At 38.1% G+C, this 22605-nt stretch overlaps 1 protein-coding gene across 2 annotated transcripts in view; it reads right to left on the reverse strand.

Annotated features, from left to right (window-relative positions):
- Positions 1–1457: 1457 nt before the first annotated feature.
- ARHGEF12 (Rho guanine nucleotide exchange factor 12) overlaps positions 1458–22605 on the reverse strand; it is a 176939-nt gene continuing 155791 nt past the window's right edge. For both annotated transcript variants that reach the window (XM_027835496.1, XM_027835495.1), the window contains 13 exons: positions 22409–22523; positions 19888–19988; positions 19576–19653; positions 18413–18488; positions 17204–17371; positions 16653–16740; positions 16008–16094; positions 15818–15897; positions 15244–15468; positions 8624–9112; positions 8038–8327; positions 6346–6415; positions 1458–5549 (listed from right to left, as the gene is read on the reverse strand). In XM_027835496.1, the coding sequence (XP_027691297.1) occupies positions 5539–5549; positions 6346–6415; positions 8038–8327; positions 8624–9112; positions 15244–15468; positions 15818–15897; positions 16008–16094; positions 16653–16740; positions 17204–17371; positions 18413–18488; positions 19576–19653; positions 19888–19988; positions 22409–22523 (1878 nt within the window). In that variant the 3' untranslated portion in view covers positions 1458–5538. The remainder of the gene's footprint in view (positions 5550–6345; positions 6416–8037; positions 8328–8623; positions 9113–15243; positions 15469–15817; positions 15898–16007; positions 16095–16652; positions 16741–17203; positions 17372–18412; positions 18489–19575; positions 19654–19887; positions 19989–22408; positions 22524–22605) is intronic.

A 22605-nucleotide genomic window follows, 5' to 3' on the forward strand; every position in this document is an offset into this window, starting at 1 on the left:
TATATCAATGAAATTGAGTTCTGTTTCCACAGTCACTAAAAAAAAAAAAATCCTATTTACTTTCATGTCATTGATGTATCATTCTTTTCTTCATGGAGTGCCAAACCTCCAGAAAATATTACCTCCTCTCCCTGCCTCCACTTCCTGTCATTTGAGATATTTCTCAACCCTTTGCAATCTGGCTTCTGAGCTGGTCACTAAACCGAAATAATTCCCTCCAAAATCACCTTCTCCATGAAATCTTGTGTTTCTCCTAGCTGCTAGTTACACCCCCATCCTAATTATCATGTATTTATTTTTTATGTACTCACAGAGTACATGTGGTCTCCCTGAATGAACATAAGCCCCTCAAAGGCCGAGACATTCATTTTTGTCTCTGTATTCCTAGCACCTCACACAGTACCTGGCATACAATAGTGTTAATCGCCATTTTCTTATCCAGGCACTATAAACAAGTAAAAACCATATGGCATGGCAGAAAACAGATAACCTCTTACTTTCCTAAATTAATTATCTAGTATGGGAAAAAAAAAGGTCTGGTATAATAGCAATACTTGGTCTCAGAGACGATGAGGGCAAGATTCAAGGTGGTATCCTGCCAACAACAGTGGACCTGGATCAGTTCTCTGAGCCTTAGTTCCCCTCATCTAGACAATGAGGATAATATTACTTTTAATATCTACCTCACAAGACTCAAATGAGAATGTTAAAAAGCACTTCATAAATGTGGACAAAGAATTTTTTTTTCATTCTCCTCAGAAGGTTGTTTACTGGAAGCAAAAGGGAAAGTACTAGAATTTTATTACTTATACAAAAGGTAACAGGACTGAAAGGACTAAGGAGTTAAAGGTCTAAAGTACTTATGGATATTCGTAAGTAATTTGTGCCACAAAATACTAAGCATATTCTTCTCACGTTAAAACTTTTAATGTGGACCAGTAGTCACGTTTACCGCCGGATGACCGAAAATCAGAACAACATTGCAAAATCAAAAGATGCAGGAGTGTGCTCATTTATACAAAACAAGCAACCTCTCATTTCCATGAAGAGTAAAAGAACCACATCACAGAGCCATCTGAGACTCCACTGTTGGCATCCACAGAAGCAGAGAGAGGTTGGCATTTTCAGAAGCCTCTGCACCTGGTAATAGAAATTACCCTAATGACATTAAAACTTTTCAGTTTAAGGCAGCATTTAAGTAAAAATGTCTCCACGTAATCTATAAAGAACTCTCCCCAGATCCTTGGAGCCCATGAGGCCCAGACTGAACAATATTCATAAAAGTTTTCGCATTACTGAGCTGTCCTTGGGCATCTTCCCTAGGAAAGAGGCACGATAAGCAAGATTTCTGAAAGTCATTTCTACCAAGATTAACAATGCTTGCCTTGCTCACCACTTTCCCTTACAGAACAGGCAGCTAGAGATAATCTAACAACACACAAACAAACCAAAAATGGTTCCTTTAAACTTATTTAATGATATTTGAATGCTCATTTTCTATTTTCCCAGATCCCAGAAAACAAAGTTCTTTTTAGATGACCAATATTTTGTTCCAGAAACATACAACCTTATCATCTAATTCATAAAAGAGCTATTTTACAAACATACATCTGGATAATTAGAACAATAAAGTCTTTCAGACATTTCAAAACATGATCAGTAAAAATACAGGATTATTAATAAAGTTTTCTTTAAAGAATACTTCCAGATTTTTTAAAGTAATCTCTGTTAAAAGAGTACATGATTGTATGGTGTACAAGGAAAATAAGATGTTCTAGTATGAAGAGATTCAAAGATTTATTAAAAATAATAACCAACCGTTTGCACATTACAGTGACCATTTTTGTAGTACACCTCCTTGTCAGTTTGCACCTGGAAATAAAGGGTGTTTGTTTCCTTTTATTTATTTATTTGGGGGTGGAGTGGGGTTTGAAAGCACACCCCTTCAGCAAATTCATTAACAAAACCACCAACACCAGTGGAGGGAGACAGGTTATTGAAGTAAAGAAATCACAAACTCTTTGGAGAAAGGAAAATAGTTGGGGGGGGGGTGCATTTTGGAAGGTATTAGAAGTGGGAATTAGAGAACATTTTACAAAAATGTAGCAATGCTGAAGGTGGGAAGCACAAGCAAAAACTTAAATGAATTTTTGTATTAATTTGTCTTCTTAAATTTTGCCTAGTGTTCAACAATGGGTTATGAGTCCAATAGTCCAAATTAACCCTGCATTTTAGGATATGGAGATAGATTCCAGTTTGAAATCTGATATATCAGTGCCCTTTCAGTCCACATACAACCTGTTGAATCTACAATCACCAAAAGGCAAAAGAAGTAAGCAATGGGAAGCAGCAGGGTATTGGGCTGCTGCTCTCACACAGAAATTTTTCAAGTGATACCTGTTTTCTTCCGTACTAGCTTATAAACACAGCATTAAAAAAGCACACAGAGAACAAAAACAGGCATTAGTTCTATCAGAGAAACAAAGAAACATGTCCAAAATAAAAGATTCCATGTAGAATTCTACAATCCTTAACTCTTAACAGCCAAGATTCAGATGGGAAATCTGGAAGTTAATGTCAACTCAAATTGGTCCTGAATATAAGCTGATTTTAGAGTACACAGAGCATATGGTTTCTAGGGCAGGGAACTCCATTTTAAATCATGGTGCTTTGGGATTGTCAATATAACTTGACTAACTGTTTTCTGAAAGGGAATGAGATGTTCTAAATGTATTTCACCACTTAAAAGTCCAGGAGGCCATTAAAACAACAAGACAAAACACACTTTAGTAAGTCTGTTCAGCATCCCCCAAGACAGCTCTATGGTTTTCTATAGATCTCTTTTTCTACTCTTGTGTCTTTTTGAGAAAATAGGATCCCATCATCTCTTTATCTCTCCCTAAGAAAAGGGTTTTCTAGTGACCAGTTTTGCTTAAGGAGTGCGATTCCCTAACCCTTTCAACTGGAAGGGCAGACAGGATGTTAAAGTAACAGAAGGGAAACTTTCTCCCTCTTAACTGGCAGCTCTAAGATGGAAAGGGCACTTGAAGCTTTGGGATCTTTTCTGGATTATGCTTTGGAAATATGAAATAACTTATTTGGTAGCACCTGAACTACATTTGATGTGCCTTTTTTCCCCCCAGCTAGACTTTGTATCTCCATTGTGCAGAGTAATAAGCTGAAGGAAGGACAGAATAACTAACTTGCTCAACACCATTTAGTGAATTAACTAGGACAGAATTTAAAACATTGCACTTTTCCTACCTCCTGAAGGAGTTATGTACTGTCAAGTGGTTACTCTGGAGGTGTTTGCAGCAAACTTATGGTTGTGTCATACTGCTCTTATCCCAAATTAAACTGTTTTGGTGGACACTTCTCAAATATCCACTTAATAGCATCTCCTTTGATGCAGACCGGCTGGTGCATGGCTGGATACATATGTACAGATAACGCTTTGGGTTGGCAGTGATCGCAGCATTCTTGCCAGCAGCATATAGTGTACCCATTTCATTTCTGTAGGCTCCTCCTGGTAGGTTAGGGAAAGCTCCAGGCTGGCATTCTGTGTGTACTTGGGTTCTGCTTTTAAAGCTCCTTACCCCATTCTAGTTTAAATTACATTTTGTTTATAATCTGAGATGCAGTTCCAGTCTACAGGCATATTCCCAAATAAGTGATTGTGGCCATGTCCAAAAAGCATAGCTTAGGTGACAAAACACAGGCAGGGAACTTGATGTAGTCAGATGAGCTGGTTAAGTTGTAGTTTCATGATACTTGACAAGCAGCTGGGAATTCCTGCCATTTATGATGAGATAAATCTGATTTCTTTGTGACAGTTAAGAAGGGAGTAAAAATCACACACTGACCATTCACAGAAAGTGGAAGACACTACTGGAAGATGTGATGAAATGAATGCTTTGTATAGGAACAGGATTTTGCAGATTTGGCACATGTTTTTAATTGGCAAAAACAAAACAAAACAAAAAAAACCTCCAAAGCTTTTTTTACCTGATGCACAAAGAATACTGTTCAAAGACTGTGACTGAAGATATTTTCAAGTGACAGTTCTGAAACTGCTATCCTCTGTAGGATACTGCCAATGCTGCTACTAACCCTAGTGCAGGCAGTATCCAGAACCAGCCTGGAGGGTTCAGTGTATGTTCTGGTATTGATCTGCAGGTTTCAATTTGCAAGGTCAGTCTTGCTCCCAAGATGGAAAGGGCTACAGCAGTAAAGCCAAAGCAAGTGCTTACAGAGCTGGTTTGGGCAATTCTGTCTTCTCCACTGCATTTCTTTCCATTCCAGCCTTGACTCTCTTTGCAATACAAGTAGAGAGCATTTTGGCACAATCAGTGCAAAAATCAGAGTCAAACCTCCAGGTACTAAAAACTTACTGGCCCTATAATCAGCAGTACCCGTGGCTAATGAAGCCATGGTTCAGCTCAGTAGTGATTCAGTTTGACACATACACTTTCCAACCTCTCTACCCTTTTCTCCATCCCATCCCCGCCCCCCTCTCCCCCAGCCCTACCATTTCCCTCTCTCTGAAGCATTTCCACTTTTATTTTTCTGCTCAAGTTGTAGGGATAATTCATGCAAGTGCCAAAGCCCTATGTATAACTGTAAAAATTAAACAACATCTAGACTATTTTACAGTCAAGAAAATAAAACTTGGCTTCTCTTTTCCCTCTCAGATTCCATGATTTGATGGAAGAGAAGAAAAGAAGAGTAAATTGGGAGGGCAAGTAGGTGCGGGGCAGGGAAGGGAATAAATCAATTTTCAAGTGCCTGGCTATTTAGTGCATTAAGAATTTTTGTGACATAGGAGGTGACCTTAGCTACAGAAGATGGATGCCTGCCCCACAGATAGGAAGCTCATCTTCTATCTGACCCCTCTTAAATATAGTCATTCTGTACATGAAAACCATAGGGAAGTAGCCCTTCAAGAAGCAGTCTAGGGGCTAGCAGGGAGTGCTAAAATTCAGTCCAGTGAAACCAAAACACCCTAGTTCCCTCATGCTCTCCCCAAACCACCCCAACCCCTAGGCCTGAACTGTGATTTCAGGAGCAGCTGATCCTTGGGTGTACTAAATAAAAAGGGCTAAAACGCTTGCCACACAATTAAAACAAAACCATAAAAGCAAAATTAAAATTAAAATGTGCTTTCAAAATGTGGAATGAAGTCAAATAAATACATCTGATTCTTTTTTCTTTTTTTTCAAATGCCTAAATACATTTTTTTATATCCTACACCCAAAGCTCTGTACATTTGGTTTTTGTTCTGAAATCAAGATGAATTTCCGATAGTGAGGGGAAGAAGATGAGAGAATGGACACTCCCTCACTGACAGACAAGTGCAGCTGCCATGCTGGGAACAAATGATTCCCGCTTTGAGCATACTGGGACATAGCTAGCACTCAGATGGTCCACAGGAAGATCCTCCGTCACACACTCTCTCCTAGTCCACTGTGGAGCCAGGACGTGGTGGGGCAAGGCTGAGGCTCAGGATCCAACCTTCAGCCACCAAGAAGAGCTGTGGCTTTAACTTTTATCTGGGAAGGAGCAAGACATGAGGAGACCAGAGTGAGTCAGGGGAAATGGTTCCCAGGACTTTAATAACATGCACTCTAATATTTACACACACACACACATGGCTCTGTATCAGAAAGTACAGGTGTACTCTGATGTCACTGTGCAACAAAGTCAATAAGGCATAACTAAATCCTACCATGATGTCATGAACCTTGCTATAATAGGCCTGCACAACTGTGGCCTGCTGGCTGCTTGCGGCACGCCAAAGGATTTCAAGGGGCCTGCAAACAACGTAGCAGGAAACTCTAAAACTACTTTTTTCACATGCCAAAGGCTTTTGGGCATGCCAGCGGGTCACAAGCAGTCTATGGGCAGAAGGTTGTGCAGGCCTATGCTAGAGGCCTGTTACAAATGGACAAACAAATGGACAACAAATGTTACAAATGGACAAAAACATTGTCTTGGTGATATATCTTTGCTGAACCAATTAACCTTATGGAGATATGCTAAATAACACATCATAACATCTACATTGGGTAAAGACACATGCAAAGGCATAGGGAAACCCTTTTGTAAACTCCTTGTTCACATAAAGAACACAGAAATGTTACAAAAGCCAAGGGAGACCCATTTTCTCTATCATTAGAAAACAGAGAATAATTAGTAAATCTTTCACTACTGTACTCATGATTTTCTAATCTACTATTTTTCTAATCCCTGGCTCTTGAAAAAGGTGAGAAGGAGAGATGTAATGACAGTAGAGCTGCTAACTGAAGAAAACATACGATCACATAAGAGCATGTAGATTTTACATACCTGAGTGCTCCTCTGTGAGGGCTGATCCAGCCAGCCTTTGGCAAAGAGTCAGGTAACTTTCCTCCACCTTCTGTAAAACACAACCCATATGATTTTCATCTGATTTTGAGGGTGAGGAGAGGGAAGACTAAGGAGAAATAAAGCGTGTTATGCAATAACAGTGCAAAACTGCTTTAGTATTTACTTATTTCACTTATATGCCTTCAAATAAGAACATTATCTTGTTTAGAAATTTTGCCTACGAAAAAGAACAACTTTCATTTCTCTTACAACCCTATGCTATGAATAATTTAGAAGCGATACATAAGAAAGATGGGTTAATCAGATAGCAAGAACAAGGGATGGCAGGTGGACAGCTAGAGCATTCCTGGTACCCCTACAAAGTCAAGAGAAAGTCCTATAGCACACTGGGCTGACCCCTGTGCCAAAATTTTGATAGAACATGGATAGAAGTTAAATAGGAATGGCAGGCATGGATGAGTAATCATGTGCATTATTGTTAGAGGGTACTCCTGAATCACTGAAATTACAGATCCATTTGAGTGTGCAAAAAAGGAAAAACAAACATATAAGATCCCCAACAAAGGTTTTTGTTAAGCTGCCTTATTAACTGTTTTATGTTGTATAACATGAGGTTCATCAGAATTAGTCTCCTTACAAATGAAATTTCAGACATTTCATCAGCTACAGGGCAACACTATATAACACTGCATAAAAATCAAGAAAATACATCCAAATGAAGTCAAAATATGATTAGACTGTCAAAATGCTAGAACATTCCTACCTTCCCCCTTTCCTCCCATAGCTATTTATTCTAGCTTACAGGTACAACATACCTATAATACATCTAGGCTCTTTAACATCTCTCTCTACCACAGACCAAGGTGGCATATACTAAAATGTGATCCAATTCCTCAAAAAACAAGGGTTTTCAAACCGTTATTAATCCTGTAATACACCAAACTTCCAAAAACATAAGTCAAAGTTGGCACAATCTCTTAGCTTGTAGAAACCATACAAAAAAGGACAATGAGAAAATGTATGGGATAAGGAGGTCGATTTAGCAAAATGGCAGTCTATTTATTCACCCCATACTCTGCCCCTTTACTACTAGGAATGAGTCTCTCAACTTTTGTTGAAACTAGCCTTTAAAATCTAAGATGACCTAGTGAACTTCTGTTCACTTGCCAAAATTCTCCTTCAATGCTGGGACTGTCAAAGGAAAAGGCTTTAGGCTCAGTCTAAATGCCACTAAAGCTTTCTTCATCCATCATAAGACTCAAAAAGCTAGTACCGCCACCACAATGTGTTACAAAACAAATAATAGGCAATAGCAAGTTATGGCTTTTCCTGGCCTAGATTTATAATAATATAGATATCACCTATCTTAGCATATCACTCAAATCTTCTCACATATCAGCCAAGAAAATCATATACATTCAGAACTTTTAACCTAGAAACATAACAAGAAAACAGACACAGAAGAATGTTTCCCATCCTTGTGATTTCACAACCTGAGAAGCCCAGCCGCCTGTCCTCTCCATGGACAAGGCGAGCACACGTATTCAGATTCTACCAGGTTTACTGACATCACTGTTTCATTCTTTCTTTGCTTCCATTCTGCAGCACTTGCCACTTAGAAGTAAGCATTAGGGATGCTGAAACAGGCTTTAAAAAAGCAGCAGTGGATACCTTTAAGTGTTCAAGGTCAGCCTCTATCTTCCGAATGTACTGCATGATTTGGCTGTGTGAGTCTGCAGTGGAAGAGGGACTCTGGGCACTGAAGCCAGACTCCTCCCCAGGTCCCCAGCGCTGCTGGACTAGGAATTCAGAGGTGAATGAAGAGCCCCCTCCATCAGACCGGGGATGGTGGAGAGGTTGCTGCTGGTGAGCCCAACCCACAGAAGGGAGGCCTGAACCAACTTCTTCCTCTGTAGAGCTCTCCTGCACTGTTTCAAAGCCATCAAGGATCAGAACGTTTCCTGTTGATGGAGCAAGAGAAGAAGTTACCACTACTTTCAACAGCTGACAAGTCAGAGAGCTGATATTGGGCAAGTCTATAAACACCCAAATACCCAAATTTAACCATGCCGCGGCTAGTACTATTTAACAATTTCAGGTACAATTAGAATTTTAAAATACTACACATTCTACACAAGTTAAGAAAATAATTCAATACTTTTTATCCATCCTTCTTGATACATGTATACCAGGACATCATCTACTCCAGATGAAGAAACAATATATTGTCATCAGAACTGGTTCATAATGAACTTGCCTGAGATCCGTAACTGAAGAGCATCCTCTTCCTTTCTTTCTGTCCCATCGCTTTCTGAAGGATTATCATCACTATGGGCTTCACGGGCATCAAAAAAGTGCTCTCCGCTGTCATCAGGACCCCCTTCTAGCTCTGTGCTAGACGGCTCTGGGGTCATGATCATGTGGTCCATGACTAAAACATTACTTGCCCTGCTATCTTGAGATGCCAGTTCCATATAATCCTGTGGAACTGGGGATTCAATTGAAGTCCTTGGGCTGTAATATGCAGCAATTTCGCCAGTTCCGGTTGGGAGGGGCATCTGTCCTTCAACAGGTTCTCTGGTCTTATTATTTTCAGAGTGGTCTAGGACATTTTGGATTGCACCTGGACTTTCTACCTGTACCCCCTGAGAGGCTGTCCTAAACCTGAGGAAATGCTGCCAGTCTTCATGAGTCCTCTTCTCAGTCAAACCTAGCTGCTGTACCAGCAACTGCTTCAACAGACCCACTAAAAGAAAAAAGAAAAAAAGGACATTCACCAGTTTCTATCAGGATTCAGTTGAGTGGCCAAGCCATTTCTAAATGCAAATCAATCAATAAGCACTTATTAACATCTAATAAACAAAAGAGTTTCTAATAACAGAAGTACCAAATGCTAAGGTAATTTTGTATATGCTTTGGTATTTAAAACACTGAAATAAACTGCCAAGTGCACCTATGGTGCATTTAAGTTTGGCCTTAGAGCCAGCAGATATCATTGAGTTGCATTATGGCACCTTCATGAACTTTCTACATGACCTGGGCAAGTTACCTAGATACTAGTGACTTAATTTCCTCTACTTTCTAGGTATACTGAGAAAATTAGGTTAAAAAACAAAAAAAGCATGAATTTTTTTGAGCTACTCAGAAATAGAGGCTATGTAAATACAAGGAGTCCTATTTTTTGGTAATTCTCTTGGAGTTCCTTAAGCACAGGTCTTACCATTCTGCCGCTCTGCTCAATCAGCTCAAGTGACTCCCTATTTCTTCTAAGATCAAAGGAAAACTCTCCTGTGATTTGAAGCCCTTTGTAACCTGGTTCTTCTGTATCTTTCCAAACCTATTAATTAATCCCCTTCATGAATTCTGATGTAGCCAAACTGACTTTCTTGCTGTTCTCTATACATGACATTCCATCTTCCATTTCTGTTCCTTTCGACAGACTAATCCTCCCTGCCTGGAATGCAGGGTACTCCTCCCTTACCTTTGCTAGTTTCCTTCAAAGTTCAGTTCAGAGGCTTCTTTCTCTCAGTCTTTTCCCAACGCCCCTGCCATCACTGCCTTCACTCCCCTCCCCATTAAATCACATTTATTTTGCATAGACTTCTCTGTATCCATGTTTTCTCTCCTATAGAAGGTAAGCTCCTTAACAATGAGAATATTCCATTTATGTCTTAGTATCTTCAGTGCTTGGAAAAATCTCTAGCACACAGCAAGCAATTAATAAATTGGCTGAATAGTAGAGGGTGTTAAATCAGAACATTCAAAATGCTAAGGACTTAATAACAGCTGTAACAATTCAAGAAAATAATTTTAGTTAGAATCAGATTTTTCCTATTAACTATAGTAAGCATATTACAAAAATTTTAGTTGATGATCTCTTTTCTTTCATCATATCTGAGTCCACAATTGTAAGAAAGTTGGCAATACAATATAGAGTCAGGTTTAATACTTTTTAAAATTTTGACTGAAAACTTATCACTTCGCTAGGTTACCTGGATACCTCAGAAGTGGATCACTGTATGTGCATATAAGTCATTTTCACAATGATTAGCTAGCTCTACGACACTCTCCTTGTACCATCCAATCAACCAACACGCATTTATTAAGTATCAGCAATGCTCCAGACACTATCCTCAGTCAGTAAGAGGGATACAAAGATGAAAATGAAACACTCCTTGCCTTTGAGGAGCTAACCTTCCATTGGGTGAGACCAAAAGAGATACAGAGTAAATTGGGGAGAATTAAGGAATTAAGAAAGGATTCATGTATTCTATATGACCTATGCAGCACAAACAAAAAAAAAAGGAACTACAAGTTGTAAAGGCAAAGAAGAAGTAAAATGCAGGGTGCATTCTCAGCATATGAGAGACAGGTAATGAAAGGTGCAGAGATGGAAGCTGGCATGTCATACAGGAGAAATGTAAGAAGATCAATCTGTGTGTAGAAGAGAATCATGCATAACATAGACCGGAAAGGGAGGATGGACCAAGTTGCAAAGGGTTTTAAAAGCTAAATAGAGGAGCTTATATTTCACCTTGGAGGCAAAAGAGATCCCTTGGAGTATAGTAAAAACAATTTTGGCAGGAAGGTAGTCTGGAGAAGAAAAAGACTTGTAACTTGAAGACCAATGAGAAGGCTACTGTAAGAGTCCAGGCAAAAATGTGAGAAAAGCCTAAACTAGGGTGGTAATAAAGAGAAGGGAACAGAGGTGAGAGATGTCAAGGAGGTGGGATCAACAGGATTTAACAATTGATATCAAGCAAGGAAGAGTGAGGAGTCAGTGACAATACTGAAGCTGAGAATCTAGATTGCCTTCAGTAGAAAGAGAGAATTCAGAAGGGAGATGGTCTTTTGGGGGAAAGAGAACTAGTGCAATTTTATTTCAATTTCAATGCTAAGTTTGAGATACCTATAATATATCCAGTTTGAAATATCCAAGAGGCAGATGGAAAAGAAATAGCTGTAGCTCAGGAAAAAGATGAGGGCTGGATAGATGTGGGAGTCGTCTGCATCAAGATGATAGTTATATCCTTGGAAGCTAATGAATGAGAGGACACAGTCTTGGGATACACCCACAGTTAGGAGTTATGATATCTGAGATGGATCAGAAAAGGAGACTGAGGAGATAAGTAGGAGAAGAACCGAGAGAGAGAAGTGTCACGAAAATCCAGAGAGTAGAGAGTATCCAGAAGTGTGGTCAAATGTCAAATGCTCCAGAGAGGTCAAGAAGGATAAGAATTAAGAAAAAGCTATGAGCTTTGGCAATAAAGAGATCACCAGCAATTTTAGAGAGAGAAGTTTCGGTTGAGGATTGAGGTTGAAAGCCACACTGCAAAAGGTGGAAAAGCATGAGAGAAGAGAGAGCGCAGAGGCAACATCTGTAAATAGCTTTTCTAGGAGTTTGGTTATGAAAGGGAGGCAAGATACAGACTGACAGGATAAGGAGATGCTAGGTATCAGGAAAGGAACTAGGTGAGAGTGACAAATTGAAGGAGGAAGCCGGGGGGAAGGGGAAGGAGGAAGGGAATGAGGGAGGGGGAAGGGGAGGGGAGAGGGAGAGAGACAGAGACAGAGACAGAGAGACAGAGAGACAGACAGACAGACAGACAGACAATATGAATTTGATGGAAAACACCAAAGGGGATGGAATCAAGGTCACTTGTAGAGGGGTTAGCTTTGGCTGAGATAAAAGGGCCACCTAATTATCACAGAATAAAGAAGAAGAGAGTGAGGCATGATATCAGAAGGTTGTACGATATAGCAGAGAGAAAAGGTCTCATGACAAATGTTCTCCATCAGTCAAGTCTGAGGTAAGGTTCTCAGATGAGAGGGTTGACAAAGTGGTGCTGTGGGAGGCTTGAGCAGAGAAGAGAAGTTTTGAACAGCCTCTGTGCAAAGAAGGATAGAGAATCAATTAAGGAGGAGGAAAGCAATTATCTTGTTGAGGTGAGAGACCAATGGAAATTAGATAGCATAAATCTGTAGTGGACATAGTCTGCTTAGGTGCCTGATTTCCTCAAATCCATTCAGAAGTATGTTAGCAGCAGCAGACAAGGCAAATATGGGAGTAATCTGAGATTTGGATTTGGCAAGGCAAGAATATTTTTACCTGTAAAAATATATTAAAAAGACTCCAAGCAAAATTGTCTTAATACCAGTAGTGAAAATATTTGATTCTAACATTGAAATGAACTTTTGAAAAACACTGATCATCACTTCATGCTAATCTGCAATGTGCAAAGAACACTTTAAATAAAGGACTCCAAAGAAAATTTCTCATGAAATACACCCAAACTCAATTATTATTTTGCTATTTAAAAAAATAACCTAAGGAATTTCCCTTGGGTGTTAAGAAGAAAAATGAAAATGCTCCACAATTTTCTTTGGTTCCAGTAATTTAGTCATGTAGTAGAAATTAACCAAAGGACAATATTTTTCTGGTTTTTTTTTTTAAAGACTGATTCTGGACATATACAAGAGTTTATTTTGCTTAACTGTACATTTTTTTAAAAAAATTTCCATGTTAGACATGTTGTAAAAGAAAAACACACACATACATATACAAGGAAAATAAAGAAAGTATAAAAAAGAAGCTTCCATCTGCACCCAGAGTCCATTAATTCTCTCTCTCTGGAGTGGACAGCATTTTTCATCAGGAGTCCTTTGGGACTATCTTGGATCACTGTATTATTGCTGAGAAAAGCTGAGTCATTCACTGCTGATCCTCGTACAATATTGCTGTTGCTATACAAAATGTTCTCTTTGTTCTGCTCACTTCACTTTGCAAGAGTTCACTGCAAATTTTCCCAGGTTTTTCTGAAATTATCCTGCTCATCATTTCTTATAGCACAATAGTATTCCATTACAATCATAATCCTCAACTTGTTCAGCCATTCCCCAATTGATGGGCATCCCTTCAATTTCCAATTCTTTGCCACCACAAAAAGAGCTGCTATAAATGTTTTTGATAGGTAGGTCCTTTTCCCTTTTATATAATCTCTTTGACAGACCTACTAATGGTATTGCTGGATCAAAGGGTATGCACAGTTTTATAGTCCTTGGGGCATAGTTTCTGTTCGCCAGAATGGTTGGACCAGTTCATAGCTCCATCACCAGTGCATTAGTGTCCCAATTTTTCCACATCCCCTCAGAATGTGTCATTTTCCTTTTCTGACATGTTAGCTAATCTGATAGGTGTGAGATGGTACCCCAGAATTGTTTCAATTTCATTTCTCCTAAGTGATTTAGAGCATTTTCTCATATAACTATTGATAGCTTTGATTTCTTCTCCTGAAAATTGCCTGTTTATATCCTTTGACCATTTATCAATTAGGGAATGGTTCATATTTTTATAAATTTGGCCGAGTTCCTTATATATTTGAAAAATGCAGCCAAAGGATAAGTTTTGATGAGTTCTGGTAAAACTACACTGTCAATGACAAAGGACATTTTCCTTAGTTTATTTTAAATTAAAAAAATTAAGAGTAAATTCTGAGCTGCAAAGTATATCTTGCCGTAACCTTTACAATGAGGAAGTTACCAGGAGCGTGTAAAAATATCCAGAAATTAGATAACAGGGAGAGGCTCAAAATAGATTTAATAGATTATACAAGGCTCCTGAGTTTTGAGTTAATCTTCTGTGTCCCTCCCAGGGACTAATTCTCACCATCTCCAAGATCTACTCTCAGTCCCCTGTTCTTCTACTCTTGAAATTCTCCTTCAGAGCTTCCAGTCACCCCAAGAGCTTTAACTGTTACTTCTACATGGATGATTCCCAAGTTTAAATCTCCAGACCTATTTTCTTCCACATACTGCAGTCCCACATCTCCAAATTCTTGGTAGACAGACATTTTCACATGGATATATTGCCACAATCTGAAGCTCAACATATATAAGATACAACTCAAGCTTCCCTCTTCCCTTTGTTGATGCTATTAATATCACTATCATTCTTTCTATCATTCAAAGGTAAAACATTGATGTCATCTTTGACTCCTCCCTTCCTCCCCTCTACCTTACCTCCATCTAGTCACCAAATTCTGTGGATTCTTCCCTTAGAGTACTGCTAAAATCTTCATTTCCATCACTGCTACCATCCAAGTTTGAGCTCTTCTAACCTTACATCGCAAGGCAATATCTTACTTACTATGACCTGCTGTTCTGATCTTTACTTGCTCAAATCCATCTTGCATATTGCCATCAACTTAATCTTCCTAAAATGCCACTGTCATAATATCATTTCTCTGCCCAAACACCTTTTGTTGCTCCTCTCTATCTATAGGCCTTGCATGATCTGGCCTCAATCTAATTCTTCTAATTTTATCAACTGTACTCATTTGCATGAATCCTCTACTTTAGTCAGACTAGTCTACTCCATTATCTCCCAATCAAGACTCATGCTTTTCTGCCTTCATGCCTATCCATTTTTCAAGCCACTGAACAAATTCTAACTACTCAATGATAACATCCCTTGTCACCTCAGCCCATGGCAATCTCTAAACTTTTCAGTTGTTAATGTCTCCATCATTTATTATATACTTGAAACATACTGTTGCTTACTGTCAAGTTTTGCTTTTAAGTCATAACAAACATAAGACTAAAGGATTTAGCATTAGAAGGGACTTTAGAGATCACCTAGTCCAACACCTTGATTTTGCAGATGAAGAAAGTGAGGCCCAGAGGAGCTAAGTAGCCTAAAGTCATCTAGGCAGTAAGAGCAGATCCAAGATCTAACTCTGAATCTAGCACTTTCAATTACACTATGCTGCCTTGTTATTTCAGTTAGACTGTTAAAATCTCTGAGAGCAGGGATTCTCTCTTATCCTCATGGTACAATGCCTTACACAAAGTATGTGACTGATTGACTGAATCACTTACAGTTCCTCAGTGCATCCAATGCCCACCGCTCTTCAGAGACAGGGAAATGTGGCTCTGGTATAGTACTCTGATAGTCCATTCCAGACTCTTTAGAGGTCTCTTCTGTTTGTTCCTTTTCAAACTGTCTTTCAGCCAGTAGATCATTGATCTCTGATTTCCCAGAGGTAACTGATGAAGGGGACTGAGGTTTTGACATTAAAGGAGTATCTGTTCCCATGTGTTTTTCTGCTCAATAGGGAATAAAAGGCATGATGTTTATAAACAGTAGGGCCCCAAATACCAAAGTAATGCCCTCACATGCTCCCCAAATGATAAAAGAAATTCTATATAACTTATGTTTCAGTATCTTAAACAGAAACTTAGCAAGAAGCAAAGAAAGCCATCCCTAGCAAAGTTTATAATTCTCAACCTAAAGAATTCAAATGGAATTTCAAGTGCATGGGCTATCCTGACAATCCTGCCATGTTAGATCCGTAGCCTAAATCTATGAACTACAGAGTTCTTCAAAGATTCCTTAAAAATTTAATAAGGTATATTGATCACATTTCTCTTGAGCTAACAGGAATAAGCTCACCTGGACTTTGAAGACTAGAGGTAGAAACACCACGTGACTCCTCCTTCAGCTTTGAAGCTTCTTCTTCATCACGCTCCCCTCTACAGAAAGATAAAGGCCATTTTTCATAACCATCAAGTACCTAATATCGCTGCACCAAAATGTACACAATACAAAATCATGGTAATCAAAAATCAAAGCAAAGACTCACTCGCAGGGGGTTGACTCTGGTAGTGGAATGGGCTTTGTGGACTGTTCCTTTACGGAGAGGGCCATCCTGCCAATCAAGTCCTGCCAGCTGCAGGAAGTTCCAAGAAGTTGTTGAGTAGGGATGGGAGTGGGGGAGTGGCCCAGGGGAGGAGGGAGGGGAAGAAGAGAAAAAATAAGAAGATGAGAAAAGCCACATCCAACACAACTTGGAAAAAGAAAGTAACTTTCAAATTTGCAAAGAAGAAATTTCTTATGTAGCAAAGTGCAGATGCCAAAGTCATATCTCAACAAAAAAACTAACAGTAATACAGTAATCTATTTAAAGGATCCACTAGAAACTTGAGACAATGTTATGAAAAGAAAATTTATGAAGAGATTAAATTTAATTCAACAAACATTTATTAAAGTAACTTAGTAAGCTTGTGGTGGGTGCTGAGAATACAAGGACAATAAAACAAAACAATCCCTGCCCCAGAAGAGGATAAACTTCCTCAAAGATTGGAGTGGGGAAGCTATTCAGTTTACAGTCAGTGTTTTTGTAGTCCAACTACTTCTAACCATTAAACTAATCAAGTTTGTGAAATATTGTGCTTTGAATCTAACAGAAAATATTAGGTTGAAAAATATAGTTGAGACTCTCACTTACACTGCCTTTTCAGAAACTGTCTGTGCCACCAATTCATAAATTTGGGCTCCATTATCTGACATAGAGATGACGAATAATGCTTTGTTATCTGGAAGAGAGTGAATAAAAAGTTATTCCATCATGGATCAAACAGAAATATTTGTGACCCCCAAGGGGATGTTGAGTACTGATATTATTGAATCAAGCATTGTATTCATTTTACATTATAGATGTGACTTTCCAACTTCAACTATTCTAAATTCTTAAATGTTCATTTATTTTACCTAAGACAAAAAAAGCTTACTACTCTTCATGTACATAATGGCACATGGTAGGAAAGCTCAGAGAATCTAGGTATCTCAAGTCTCTTACGACAGATATGTATATGTATATGTATATGTATATGTATATGTATATGTATTATTGCTTCACTTTACAAACAGGAAACAAAGCTCGTGAAGTTTCTCCAGGTTTACCCAAGGGCAGAATTTGAGGTCCCTTTTCCTAACTAGACAACGTGCTATTTCTAAAGTAACTTTATAATGAACCATAAGTTGTAGTTTAGTACTTGCCTGTCGCAACTTGTCGAACCAACACAGTATTCAATTTGATCACAGGGCTGAATGTGTGTTTGCTATCTGCTGTAGATGCTAGAATTTTACTATGACACCTCAACACCAGTCTATCATCCTGCTTTTGTAACAATACAAGGATGTCCTCCAGCAACAATGTGTATAGATCTACAAAAGAGAAGGTACCACACATTCATACCCAACTTTATGAGGGGAAAAAAGCAGTATGATGACATATGACACCCAATAATCAGTTTGCTTCCTTATAGTAGCCCAAATTCACATATCACTTTAAGAATTGCAAAGCATCTCAATCAATACATATTTCATAAGTACCTATGACACACCAGGCACTATGCTAAGCACTAGGGACACAAAAAGAGGAATCACAAGGAGCTCACAATCTAATGGGGGACTCACATTCTAATATATTATTTCACTTAAGCCTCAAAACAACCCAGTAAAGTCAGCAGTACAGGTTTCATTATCCCCACTTGAAACATGGATAAAGATTAAATGACTTGCCCACAGTCAGTCATTAAGTGTTAGAGGCAGGATTCAAATTCAAATCCTCCTGACTCTGTGTCCAGAACTTTTAACTACCTATGTTAAACTTCCGTTGCTTACAAATGAAATGCTTACAATTACTTTTTTTAAAATAGTACTTGGGTAGAGATATAATCAGATCATGACAAAGCCAATTGCTATCTCCAGGATGATATTCATATTAAATGTTATATAAATGTTAGCTATTAGTTTTGTGCTTAGCACATAGTGCCTGGCACATAGTAAGCACTATATGACACATTTCAAAACTAACCAAAACAAATAAGCGAAAAAACAACCCTTAAAAAACAGATCTTCAGGGGCAGCTAGGCAGTGCAGTAGATAGAGCACCAGCCTTGAAGTCAGGAAGACCTGAGTTCAAACCCGGCCTCAGACCAAACACTTGACACTTAATAGCTGTGTGACCCTGAGCAAGTCACTTAACCCCAACTGCCTTAAAAAAAAGAGAGAGAGAAAAAAACAGATCTTCACATTTACAAGTTGTTCATGGTAGCACTGCAATTTGACATTACTTGAAAGCATGAAAAACAAGCCTCTTCTCCTCAAGGGAATTTCACCTTCCTCTCAATTCCACTTCTACATTCCCTTTCTCCCTAGTGGGAAAAAAAGGAAAAAACAACTGTAAAAAGACATCCAACCTACCAATAGTCTTATCTCTATTCACCTTCCATACCAATGGTCCTTCGTGAATCATCTTCCTCTTTGTTAAATCCAAATTCTGTCAAAATGAAAAAAGCAAACACAAGTGACTCCCTGAGTGAGATAACTTTGCCAAAACTTTTACCTTCATCATTACCATCATCAATGCAATAAGTATATTTGTTATTTAAATTCAAACTATTCATACAGAGCAGGCATTATTCTTCCTAAATTATCTGAACAAGGGATAAAATACAGAGACAGAGTAATTAAAATAAAATGATACAAAGGAACAGAGATACCTCAGAAAAGCAATTGCAAGACCTGTTTCCTCAATCTTATTATTATCATGAGCTAACTACTTCACCCAGTCACCAGATCTTGAATATATATACTTGGGCCCATAAGGATCATTGCTCATATTCAGTCTTAAAAGCCTAGATGACCAAGAAGCTTCAAATATTACCAATTATTAACATAAAAATTCTCTTTCTGTCATTCATTTAGCCACAAAAGAAGAGTGTTAGGACAATAAAAAGAGAGTAAACATATTAAAACATGCTTATCTGTGAAAAGTTATACCACACAATGAAGTCTGTTTTAAATATCTATTCAAGAGATCTACCTAAACTGGCTACATAGTAAGGGTAGCATTTTTAATAAAATTATATCTTTAGGGATACTCAAAAGTAGTCATGAAGAAATAATACTACCAGAAGTACAGTATTTAGTATAGGTTTTACCATTGTTTACTGTCACAATTATAGAAGTTGAGCTTTTCTGTGCTTTAGAACTTTAAGGAAAGACTATTAAAATATCTTGTTCAACCCAATAATCTGGGAAATCCATTCAGTAAACAGCACTTCTGCACAAACTACAGAACAAATTTTTTTTAGAAATTCAAGTATAATTAGGATTTCTGAGCTTTTGGAAGTTTCTTCCACCCTGATGGGCAAAAGAGTAGAGAGTACCATACAAACATTTCTCTAAATGAGCTACCATTGCAATATGGTACAGAGGTTTAAAGGAACATCAAAAATACAAACGTGCACAATATGTCATGTCTTCTTTACGTGATCATAAACTCTAACAAAGTTTGGTTACCTATCACTCTTCTGTTAAACTGAACTCTATGAAAACTATTAAGACCATTAGACCTCTCTCACCCTGAGTTCTTCAACATTTGGATACTCTGACAGCTTCAAGTTAGATGTATCAAGGCGACGCTGGTAATCTTCTAAGCGCTGGAAATGAGATAACATGAAGCCAGGGTTATTGCTCTGGTGAAGTGATGCTCAAATAGTATTGTGACCTGTTGCTGTACCAAGGCACAATGACCTTGATATACCAGTTACAGAAATAAAGTCTTTTCCTGTAACTAAAACAGCTGGTATTTCAGGTATATCTGTTTCTCTTTTACCAGTCCCACCTTTTCCTCCCCTTGCTGTCTTTATAGTTAGGTGTTTTTTGCTCTTTACCTGTTTGTTCTCTGCCTCCTTGACAGCTTGATTCACATAATTTAGGATTTGACGACAGTGATCTGCTGCTTTTTTCACCTTTTCTCTTTCCTTTGGCCGTTCTGAAATTGGGCAACATAGAAAAAAGCAAAACGGTAGTAATTTGATGAGGAGATGAAAAATGGAATTTGATTCCAATACATTAAATCAATGCTCCAATATTTTTTTTCCTATCTAGTTGAAAAATAATTTATTTATAAGTTCAAAAATGTCATGACAGTCTTGCTCAATGACAAGTCACTAAACAGGTTTGAAAACATTTTGCTTGGCAGTAAAGCTATAAAAACAGTACAACAAAATACTTCTGCTAACAGCACTATTTTAAACAATAAAGAGTCAGGGTATAGAGCTCTATATGTAAAGAATCATATTTATTTTAAGATGTAATTGTTTGAAGAGTGCTATGAATCCAAATAATTCCATAAAAAGTATTTCATTGAATGTGAAATCAAGTTTAAACAGAGTAAAAAGTGGTCTACAAAATTCACATCATTAAAAAGAAATTCAATGAAAGGTATATGAATGTTACACTCTTGCTGAGAATTTAAGGGATGCTAAAATCAATTATCAAAGTTATAATTCCCCAGACAACTATAATCCAGTCACATAAAATTCAATGGAATTTTTAGTAAGACAAAATCCTACTTGTACAATAAGGAGTAAGCTATTGTTTCTAGGAAGAACTATAATTTTCAATTTCCTGATTTGTATATTCAAATTTTGAGATATAACATTAGATGAGCAAAAGCTTAGTTGCGCTAAATTATTTAAAAAGCTACAAGCACATGACCCTAAAGGAGGACTGAAGAAAACAGACTTTGTTTCACTTTTCACTAAAGGCAAGTCAGTACTACACTAATACAGTAAGTACTTTATGCATCTCTGTAAGGACTGAACAGAATCAAAGAGCCATACATAGGCAACTGAACCTAGAAGTACTCTTAAAAAGAACATTTAGTCCAATGTTTCACAATTACCAGGGCTTGGCAAATTTCCACCAATTCATTAAACATTTACTAACAAAAGACTGTTACTTCTTAAAAACAGACTCAAAAAGCTATAAAAAACTTTTTTTTCAGCAATTTTCTCTGTCTTTCCTTTCCAATCCCTAGCTTTCTCTACTCTAAGATTCCAACCTCTGCCCTTGAGGTATTTGAAATTGCCCAGGAGGGTCCTCAGTAGATAATTCAAACATATTACCGGTCTGATGTATAGTTTAGGAAATGATGATCTTATCAACTGTCTCCTCAGGACCTCCCTCTTCTCCAACATAATTTATACAAATTTATACAAAAGACAAAATTTCCTCTGACCCTGGTATAGCACGTACTACACAATACCAGCACATGCCATTTTAAAGAGGCTACAAAGTAAATTAAGTAATATCTTGAATCCTGCCATATCATTTGGTCAGACAGTCAGTCAATAAATACTTATTAAGTGCCTTCTATACGCCAAGCACTACGCTTAGGACTGGGGATACAAAAGAGGCAAAAAATAGTCCCTGCCCTCAAAGAGCTTACAGTCTAATGGTGGGGAAAAGCAAGCAAGTAAATTAAGTACAAACAAGCTATATACATGGTAAACAGGAAATAATTAAGAAAGAGAAGGCACTAGAATTAAGAGGGGTTATGAAAGGTTTCCTGAAGAACAGAGGTGTCAGACTCATAGCACTCCCAAATACCTGCAAAACTTCCAGAACCAAAATAAAATGTAATTGGAAAATGCTTAACAAAATAAATAAAAATATAATACATCATAGATAATATTAATTTGTGGTTTTCCAAGTCAATATGCAACCCACAGGGACTGTTTCTATTTGAGTTTGATACCATGGATGTAAAAGATGGGCTTTTAGCTGGTATTTGAAGGAAGCCAGGGAAGCCGGGAGGCAGAGCTGAGGAAGAGAATTCTAGGCATGGAGGATAGCCAGAGTAAATATCCAGAGCCAACAAATGGAGTGCCTTGTGTGAGCAACAGCCAGGAGGCCAGTGTCACTGGATCAAAGAGTATGTGTTGGGGAATAAGGTGTAAAAAGACTGAAAAGATAGGAGGGGGCTAGTTTATGAAGGACTTTGAATACCAACAGAGCCTCTTGTATTTTGATCCTTAAGGTGATAGGGAATCTCCGGAGTTGACTGAGTTAGGGGTGGGGTGAGGGGTGGAGGGTGACATTGTGAGATATGCACTTCAAATGGCCAGGGAGAGAACTGAGGGGTCAAAGAATTAGAGATCAGGGAATGGATGAAAAGTAGGTTTTGATAAGACAAAGCAGAGAGAAAAGAAGAGAAAGTAGTTAGTGGAGGGGAGATGGCCTGGGAGAGAACTGAGGGGTCAAAGGATTAGAGGACTTGGTATGAGGTTTGGTAAGGGAAAACAGAAGGAAAATAAGTCTGCAGATAAGGGCACCCCCCCTTATCTATGTTAGATTAATAGGAGGTAGTATTTTATGACTTTTTCCATTTAAGTGGGAATACTATACCTGTGTACTTAGCAATATTATCCAGCAGAAGGGGATATTTAGTGAGCCTCTGCATTTGGGTAGGAATAATATCCTTTAGCTGCAGTCGACGGCACAGTGGATTACTCTCAGCATCCTAAAATTGAAGAGTATAAAATTAAACTGAAATTGTCATTTATATTAAAGGTGTAATTACCTGAACATGTACAATCTACCTA

The sequence above is a fragment of the Vombatus ursinus genome, unplaced genomic scaffold (assembly GCF_900497805.2).
Source record: "Vombatus ursinus unplaced genomic scaffold, bare-nosed wombat genome assembly UNPS02014816.1, whole genome shotgun sequence".
NCBI classification, from domain to species: Eukaryota; Metazoa; Chordata; class Mammalia; order Diprotodontia; family Vombatidae; genus Vombatus; species Vombatus ursinus.